Source organism: Salvelinus namaycush, chromosome 1, assembly GCF_016432855.1.
Source record: "Salvelinus namaycush isolate Seneca chromosome 1, SaNama_1.0, whole genome shotgun sequence".
Lineage (NCBI taxonomy): Eukaryota > Metazoa > Chordata > Actinopteri > Salmoniformes > Salmonidae > Salvelinus > Salvelinus namaycush.
Genome location: NC_052307.1, coordinates 34,238,663 through 34,248,321, shown reverse-complemented (window position 1 = coordinate 34,248,321; position 9,659 = coordinate 34,238,663). Strand labels below are relative to the sequence as shown.

At 45.6% G+C, this 9,659-nt stretch overlaps 1 protein-coding gene across 1 annotated transcript; it reads left to right on the top strand.

Annotated features, from left to right (window-relative positions):
• Positions 1 to 259: 259 nt before the first annotated feature.
• On the top strand, positions 260 to 4,173 carry LOC120038598 (zinc finger protein 703-like). The gene is made up of 2 exons (XM_038984302.1): positions 260 to 919; positions 1,820 to 4,173. The coding sequence occupies exons 1-2, from the start codon at positions 668 to 670 to the stop codon at positions 3,320 to 3,322; spliced, it is 1,755 nt and encodes a 584-aa protein (XP_038840230.1). The 5' UTR covers positions 260 to 667; the 3' UTR covers positions 3,323 to 4,173.
• The last annotated feature ends 5,486 nt before the right edge of the window (positions 4,174 to 9,659 follow it).

The window sequence follows — 9,659 nt, the reverse complement described above, 5'->3', positions numbered from 1 at the left end:
GGGGTAGGTTGTCATTGTAAATAAGAATTTGAATTTGTTCTTAACTGGCTTGCCTAGTTAAATAAAGGTTCAATATAATTACAACAAAAAAGAACATAGGCCTACTTTACAACATTGCTACAGAGAGTGTAAGGGTGTGGGCATAGGCAGGCCACGCCTCTACATGGAGAGTCTTCCCCCTTATTGAATGCGGGAACTCGCTATTGGGCGGCGGCTTCTTGCTTTGAAATTCCTCGTCCTTAGATCTTTAGTATGTGAAATGAGCATGGTACTAGCTGTTGTGTGAACGGAGAGAGACAGTGGGACATCGACGGAGCAGCCTGACCATATCCTCTACGGCGATATTCGATTTAGTCCTTCTTTTTATTCTGTTCTTGTGATAACTGACTACTGATGATCTTTCTGCTCCATTCTAAGGAAAGTATTTTGAAGGGACAGAAGAGCGGATCAAGGAATGATGACATTTGAGATAAATCTCCCTCTTTAAAGACACTAATTTCATCTGATTCAGGGAACCCATGCTAGCGTTGGTATATTTGGATTAAACAAACCGGGTACTTATCATTGATTATTGATTTGCGCATAATACGGTGTGTACATAAATGTATTTTGACTTGCACCTACACGTTCGCTGCCCTCGCCTGAACTCTGCGCCGCCTCGATCCAGATGAACGATTCTCCCCACGGATCTGAAGCGCATTTACGCAGTCCGTCCCCCGAGCGCACCGGTAACAACAGCGGTAATTCACCCCAGAGAGGAGCGAAAAGACCGCTGGTTTCCGTACCTTATCCCTCAGATCCAACACGCCAGGCTAAAAGGCTGCCCATTCGGATTCTAAAGATGTTGAGCGCACACAGCAGCCACTTGCTACACCCGGAATATCTCCAACCCCTGACGTCTGCGCCAGTGAGCATTGAGGTAAGCGAAGCATATCTTCTAAAACTGTCTAATTGTTCAATCATCATCTACCGTGTTAATGTTTGGAAATATTTACATATATTTACAAATATCCCATGTAGTTTACGAGATTAATCATGAATTACGCATCAAATTGTCGCTAACGCGTCGACAGTTTACATTACAATGCTGTTTATATTTATTTTCCCTTTTAAGTTTTGTTCTTAGATAATACAAACATGAGCCAACGAATTACATTGAATGAATCTCTCAAATTAGTAGCCTATTAGGGAGTCGACTTTTTTAGATTACATAAATAAGCCAGTGTCTTGATACTCTCAGATATTGTGCGTAATTGTCTGTAAAAGAAGGAAACAGAAATAGTTCAATCGTTTCCTTAGTTTTCTCCAAATAGAACAGATGCTGTTTACCCCGTGCCAACATTGCAGTCATAAATCTTTCTTTCTATTGGGGATTTTCATACTGAATACACAGGGACATACAACTCTCGAGCAGAATTATGTTTCCTTCCCTCTGCGGATATATGACTCATGGGCTAATTTATGACCAACATTTATAACACATTTTACTGCACCTCGTTGTGATGACATTTATTGGATGGAAATCACATCCATGTATTTTATGTGGCCTATTAAATGATAGTGGCTGAAATAGATTTCTAGTGGAAATACTACACTCAGCACAAATACTACAGAATAGTAACCAAATAGTTACAGAATAGTAGCCAAATAGTTACAGAATAGTAACCAAATAGTTACAGAATAGTAACCAAATAATTACAGAATAACCCCAATACTTACCAAATTACCATCCAATGTAAGTCTAGTATAGAGTGTGAATATAGAGTGTTTTTAACATGGCGGTGCTCTCATCCTGTCTCTGTGTGTGTCGCCCCCTCAGCTGGATGCTAAGAAGAGTCCCCTGGCCCTGCTGGCTCAGACCTGCTCTCAGATCGGCAAACCAGACCCCCCGTCCTCGTCCAAACTGGGCTCCCTCTCCTCCGGCAGCCTCAATGACAAGGACCCATCCGGACGCTCCTCCAGCTCCGGCCACAAGTCTGGAGACCAGCATCAGTCTCTGGAGGATAAGTCTAGCTTCAAGCCTTACAACAAGGCCGGAGGGGAATGCCGCAAGGATGGGCTGTTGACCAAGGGTTCTACAGACAAAGCTGGCTTCAGAGTGCCCAGTGGTGGATCCGGGAGCGGCGGCTCTTGCCCTTCCTTCCCCCCACACTCCACCTCTCCTAGCTCCAGCTCCCCTCCCCTGCACTCACAAGGCCAGTCCCACAGACAGACCCAGTCCCCCTCCACACAGCAGCAGACATCACACTCTCAGGCCCTGCACATGGACAAAAAGCCTGTGAGCTCAGACCAGGCCAGCTCAGACAGCAACAGCAGCACAGGGAAGAAAGACTCTGATCACAGCAAGGAGAGGCTGGATGGGGCCCAGCTAGCTAACTCCAGTCACATGCGGGCTAGCGCCAACTCCAGCAATGCCAGCTCCGCTAGCAGCCCGCGGCCAGATAGCAAGGCTGACCCACAGTCCTCTCAGCCTGGGCTAGGCTCCGGACACATCGCCCCTGTCTCCCCCTTCAAACCAGGACACTCCGTCTTCCCCATGCCCCCCGCCTCCATGGGCTACCATGGCTCCATAGTGGGCGCCTATGCAGGCTACCCCTCTCAGTTCCTGGATCATACCAAGTCTAGTCTAGGGATGGGGATCCCAGGGAAGCACCCTGGCTCCAGCCCCCTCACCGGGGCCTCACCTCCGTCCCTCATGCAGGGTCTATGCAGGGACCCATACTGTCTGACCTATCCCAACCACCCCCATCTAGGGGGCAGCAACTGCAATACGTGTGTCCACGACCCCTCCTCCCTAAAATCAGGTTTCCAAATCATGTATCCGTCTCACCATCTCCACTCCCTCCACCCCAGCTCTCTATCCTCCACCACCCCCACCCTGTCCCACCCGCTCTACACCTACGGCTACATGCTGCAGAACGAGCCCCAGCCACACGCCTGTAACTGGGTGTCAGTAGGAGGGCCGTGTGACAAGCGTTTCTCCACGTCAGAGGAGCTGCTGGCCCACCTGCGTACTCACACAGCTCTCTCTGGTGGGCTGGACAGTAAGCTCCTCTCTGCCTACCCCTCCTCTGTCTCCTCAGCCGCCTCCTGCCACCTCCACCTTCCCCAGCCCGGCAGCCCTGGCACCATGCCCAGCTCCTTCTCCCTGCGGGGGTCACCTGGCTTAGGCCTGGCCCGCTACCACCCCTACACTAAGGCCCACCTGCCCGGAGCCCCAGGCCTGTCCATGCATTCTCTACAGGCCTCCTCGCCCTACTACTCCCCCTATGCCCTCTACAGCCAGAGACTGGGCTCAGCCTCTGCCCTGGGCTACCAGTGATGTTTGAGGACACAGAGACAACAGAACAGGCACCTCAGACATGCACAGTGGATGGATGAACCAGGCCCCGTCTGGACAGGGGGGGTCTTTGCCAGTCACTACAACAAGGGGGCCTCACCCTGCCTGCCTGGAATACCACCTGTTGCCACAGGATTCTGAATGGCATTGCAATGGCAAGAGACCCAGTGGTGATGGCTGGCCAGCAGTACAGGCCCAGAGACATTGGTGTGTGGGCCAGACACCTGCCTGGGAACAGAAAGGAGCTTGAATTTGATTGGATGAGATGGTGGAATTTAGATTGTTTTTTGATTTTAGATTATGATTTTTTTCCCGCTCCCTCCTAGGAATGAAAACGTGTATTTATTTTTCACCTGAGCGCTTGGCATTCAAAATGGGGGAAGTTTACTATCCAAATGAATTGTTCATAAATATTCTAATAGAAAAAATGATTTGAATCATAGCATTATGTCTATCATACACTCTTTAAATAAAGTTTTGCACCATGGCAAAGATGGACTGATGTTTTTTTTTCTGGAGGAATAAGCCTACTTTTTAACATTTCTTCTGTGTCTTTCCATTTCCGCTGTTTTTTTCCGTCTGCTATTCACACTCTGAGGGAGTATCGCATGTCCTGACGGTGAAAGTCTTCTTAATAAATTGCCATTTATTTTGTATTTGTAAGCAGAGATGCCATATTTTTTCAAGTGTTATTGTGTGAGCCCGTTGGGGTTGCTGACTGTCATTGAACGAGGACGAGATTAAATCAAACAAAATAAAACCACAACGATGGCAGTGCTATCCATCTGACAGGGAAATGTCTTATTTTGTTTAATAAATGATACTTGATTGCATTTGAAGTTGTTTTGTCTTAATTAAATGTTTATATATTGCCCTAACGTAAAACTAGTTTTCATCATCGGTATAAGAGGGTCATTTATCTGTTAAATGTAATTACATTTAGCTGTTGCACTGCAGTTATCTCTATGGACCAGTATAGTAATGATTTAGTGATATACTACAGCTATATGGCTATGTGTTATATTTAAGCAATAAGGCCCGAGGTGGTGTGGTATATGGCCAATATACCACGTCTAAAGGCTGTTCTTAAGCGCGACGCAACGCAGAGTGCCTGGAGACAGCCCTTAGCCGTGGTATATTGGCCATATATCACAAACAAGTATTTCTGCGTCATGTGTAACCTTTATATAACTAGGCAAGTCAGTTAAGAACAAATTCTTATTTACAATGAAGGCTTACACCGGCCAAACCCGGATGACACTGGGCCAATTGTGCGCTGCCCTATGGGACTCCCAATCATGGCCGGTTGGGATACAGCCTGGACAGCCTATACCCGTGGTATATTGTCTGATATATTGGGTATTATATCAGACAATATACCACGGCTTTCAGCCAATCATCATCTAGGACGCAAACTACCCAGTTTATAATTCAGAATAAATAATAGCAGTTGACAGGATTTTAGTATCTCAGAGAAGGCAGATCAGGTCAACTCACATTTAGCCTGTTAGCTTCTTTCTAAAGACAACTATCCATCCTTCCTCCCCTTCTCCCTCTACCGCCACCATAATGATGGCTGTTGGGAGTGCAGGGTTTAATTGCTGATGCTTGTTTGTTAGCGGGCCAGAATAGCCGTCTCAGCAGCACTGTGGCTTGCTAGCTGTCTCTGAATGGCTGCTGGGTCAGTGGGATTTCAATAATGACTAGAGAGAGAGATGCCAACCCTGGCTCCCCTCTCTATCTGATGGATGGCCCTGCTGCACAAAGGCCAGGACTGACAATGCAAGCGGTAAATAGAGAAATATTAATCAAAGCTCTTGACATTTTGTCCTCCCCAGAGAGGAGTACAGCCTTTAAACCAGGCAGCGCAAACAAAAAGGCTATGTGCTTCCCAAATAGCACCCTATTCTCTATGTAGGACACTACTATGGACCAGAGTTCTATGGGAATAGGGTGCCATTTGGGATGCGATCTATGTCTTTCTCCTGGTGGGGGAAAGCATTTTGTAGGTTAATAAATACAATACTGTATTATGTATAATCTGAGGTCAGATTTCTCTGTTTTTAGTATTTGTTAGATACTAATATTCAGGAAAAGAGAATGAAAGCCTAGGTAACAACAACACCACAGTTCAGCAATTCCAGTGGTTTGGATCTTGGTTAAATAATGGTTTATTTCTCCAGCCTTTAACTGTCTGACAGTGTATAGTATAGGAGGTTTATCCAGGAGTAAAGAGGCCAGTAGTCTGTCTCAGGGGCGGCTATTGACCCAGACTCCCCTAGCAAGAGAAGCACTCTCGGTTCATTAGCACTCCAGACAGGGGAGAGAGAGCAAGAGGCGAGCACAGGTGTCACTTGACAGGGCCATTAACAAAATAGATCACCCTCCCAAACCATGGTGGGCTGGCCAGCTCCAGACCAGCAAGATCACTCTGCCCTGAGAGCTGAGCACAGGAACTCATCAGGAGGGATGCCCAGCGGACACATTTTTCATCCCCAGGAACAAGCTAAGGCCCACAGCAGACGGGGATGGGGAGTGTCTGCCACACATATGGTTTATCTGGGTTCTCTACCTGTTTTCAGGGTTGGATCAGAGGTTGGAATCAAAACTAGGACAGAGGAATTGTTGTTTTGAGGTTGTCCTGTAAATAAGAATACCTTTTATATTGAAGATATGTTAAACTGTTAAAAGTGGTCCACTAAATTGGGTCATATCCTGGTTTGTGTTGCCACCTATGGGTCTGTTGTAGAAGTAAAGATTATATATTTGACTGAGTACTGTACTATTTATTACTCTTTGCCATGTTGTACATGGCTATTGACTTTGAAGGATATATCTGGGTCCCTGTGTAAATGTAGTAGTAAGAGTTTAAATATGATGTTAATGTCCTGGGTGAAGCTGGCACTGGCCCTTAAAATACTTGTGACAGATCAGCCTCACGCTAGTGTATTAGAGAGGGGCCTAGAACCAGAGGTCAAACTGAGGGCAAAACTTTCAATCTTGTCCACAGGGAGGAATTAATTCCGCTGTCGCTATTTACACTCGTTCATCAAAAGCCTCACTATTCTTTCCATCCAAGTACTCTCATCAATCTCACTCTCCATCTATCTTTCTCCCCTCTCACTGCTCCAGCTGAGTCAACACCCAGATTCTCCATTTCTGTCGCCTCTGCTCTGCAGGCTGGCTGGGCAAGGAGGAGGAGGGGGGGTGAGAAGGGCAGTTCATAAAGTCTCCAGCTGCTGTCCTCCCAGGAGGGCCCACACCTGAGATAGATTGATCTCCCTGTCCTGTCCCTACGTCCTGGGTGTGGTGGGGACAGGGACAGACAGACAGAGGTTGCTTCCTGATTGGCAGAGTCCCAGTTGCGTCCCAATTCCCTACATAGTGTACTAAGTTTTACCAGAACCGTTTGGACCCTGGTCAAAAGTAGTGCTCTATAAAGGGAGTCGAGTGCCATTTGGGACACAACAAGGGAGATTGTAGCCTCTCTCTCAGGCTGAAAGAGAGCTGTGTTGCCTGCCTGCCTGCTTGCCTGGCTGCATGTCACTGTGGGGTCCTGGGCAGACAGCCCCAGTGATTAATGACAGGGTGTGGAGCTGCTCCTCAATTAGACGCCAAGTCCACACTGGCTTACCATTCTGACAGCCATGAGAGAGAGAGAGGGGGAGAGAGAGAGAGAGAGAGAGAGAGAGAGAGAGAGAGAGAGAGAGAGAGAGAGAGAGAGAGAGAGAGAGAGAGAGAGAGAGAGAGAGAGAGAGAGAGAGAGAGAGAGAGAGAGAGCGCGAGAGAGAGAGCGAGAGAGAGGAGGCATCCTCTCTCTCATATACACACACTATTTCTCTCTTTCTCTCTATTTCTCTCACTTACACACTCTCTCTCATAAACACAAACAAACAGTCAAACAAAACCAATGTTAACTTCAACTTCCATGACTCTGACCTCTATGTTGAGCTTCATTCAGAACAGGACACAATGCAGAGCTCTACTCTTTCCAACAGTGACCACACTGGAAAGCAAACCAGATGGTAAAACACATCCTTCATCAGGGCCATTAAGCAATCACACAACTCCTGCTTTATTTCCAAATAAAAACACGAGGAATGCCTCTCTCTACATGCTTCACATCAACCTCTCATCTCATTCATACCCGAATTTAAGCACAGCATAATGCCAATCTTTAAAACAATAACAAAGAAATAAAGCACATTGCGCACCAAGGGAGGCCAAACTCGTTTGAACCACCACCGCTTCTGCTCTGCTCCAATCTCGTTTGTCCTATTGCATGCGTGTGCGCGGTTAATAAACATACACCCGGTAACCCCGGAGCAGAAAAGTACATCGCAATTATGGCGCACCGCTAATAACGCGCATACCGCTATTGCAGCTGGATTCCATTTGTTTGCGTGCTGGGAGAGCTTGGCGGTGATGTCACAATCATGGTGTTGCACAGGAGAAGGTGCCTTGGCAAGGAATGAGCGTTGGCCCTGCTACTTGCCATTATTGGCCTGGTATGCACATTTTCCCCCCTTCACTTAGTTGCTATGGATCGTTCCACGAAAAGAGTCTTTTTGCGTCCCTTTGATATTTTAAGTAGAAGTTGTGGAGCAATTTTGAATTTTAAATGACTGTTATATTAAATGAAGTGGTATTTTATAGAACACATGGAAAATTCCATTATTCTGATTTTTTTTATATGAATAAAGGATTGCTAAAGTGGCAAAATTCAACATGTCCCTATGTCAACCCTGTGTCACTTCTAGGAAGATTTCAACCCACTTAATCAAAAATATTCTCCAAGTTTCCCCATCATTGTCAAGCCCTAGTTATGTTGTTGCTTCAGTAATTTCTGAAGATGATTATTTCTGCAATGTGATTAATGATTCGTGTATTTATGTCCCTCTTTTTAAGGTCAACCCTGTAATGTGCACTGAACTCTCATTTTAATATGGTGAAAATATTCATTTTTTTTTTGTCAAAAAAATACATTGAACATTTGATAGTCAAATCATAGTGTAAAAGCAGGTGAGCTGTTTCTTCTCTTTTTGGACATTTTGTGTTCTTTTGAGGTGGAAAACTGCGGGTCAAACATAACACGTCGACCCTGTTACCAATAGATGGACAGGCCAAAAAGGTTTTAGCAATTTCATTTTTTTTGTGAAGCTTGCACACAAGCTTCCATTCCCCCTCATGAGGGAATTTATTCCTGATTTAAGATGAGATCATTAACCCTGTTACGGTCGGTCAATCCTGTTTTTATTTGCCACTTATAGGTACTTACTATAGTCATTTTTTTATTTAACTTCTTGAGATGGGAAGACGTGTTTTGTGAATAAATTGAACATGTGCTCTTTATGACAGAATGTTAAAATGAGGTGAAGTCAAATGTTTTTTTGACCAAGTTACACTTCTCAAAAGGTTACAAATTGGTGGAACAACCCTTATGGTTTCTGCCTCTGCTGTCTCTCTCAAATCAAATAGTCTGTCTAAAACCAGATGCACTCTTCAGTCAAAATGTCTAGCTAGAGAGAAGTTATTTAGATCATACTTTCAATGCAGCTGGTCTGAATTTCGCAAAGTGGTGAACTTCAAAGTCTAATCAATCCCAAATTCGTATTCTTATCAGAGGCAAAATCAAGGTTATCTCATACACTTATATTTGGGCCTAGGGTGAACTTATCTGACATGTGAGATTGAAACCACACGTTGAAATAAAAGGATGCCAACCCTCTTGATGAGTGACCATCTATTCATCCTATTACACAGTCAGTCTCTATAGGAACACCAGTATGTGAGGGCTGAACTTCTTCAGACTGTAGGTAACGAGAATGAATGATTGGTTGACTGTATTGTATGAGCGCTGCCTCTAGAGCAAATAGTGTTGTGTGTCTCTGTGTGCCATGTTCACTCATCTGTAGTGAGTGTATTCAGAGGATGGTATTGTTGTCTCGCAACTGTTCAAACAGAGACAAAATTCCAGGTGTCAACACACTGCCGGTGCCCCCCACCACACCACACCACACACACACACACACACACACACACACACACACACACACACACACACACACACACACACACACACACACACACACACACACACACACACACACACACACACACACACACACACACACACACAGCGAGAGTTCCCCTTCTCACTCCCATACCTAAGCTTCAGCTTGCATGTCTCCCTTAGGCAGTGACAGCTCTGAGTAAGACACAGTGAACACAGTTGGTCCAAACTGACACTATGGCCTGATTCCATCACAGTGACTCTAATGAGCCCTTGTATTTAGCTAGTGGATAGATATATTGTCCC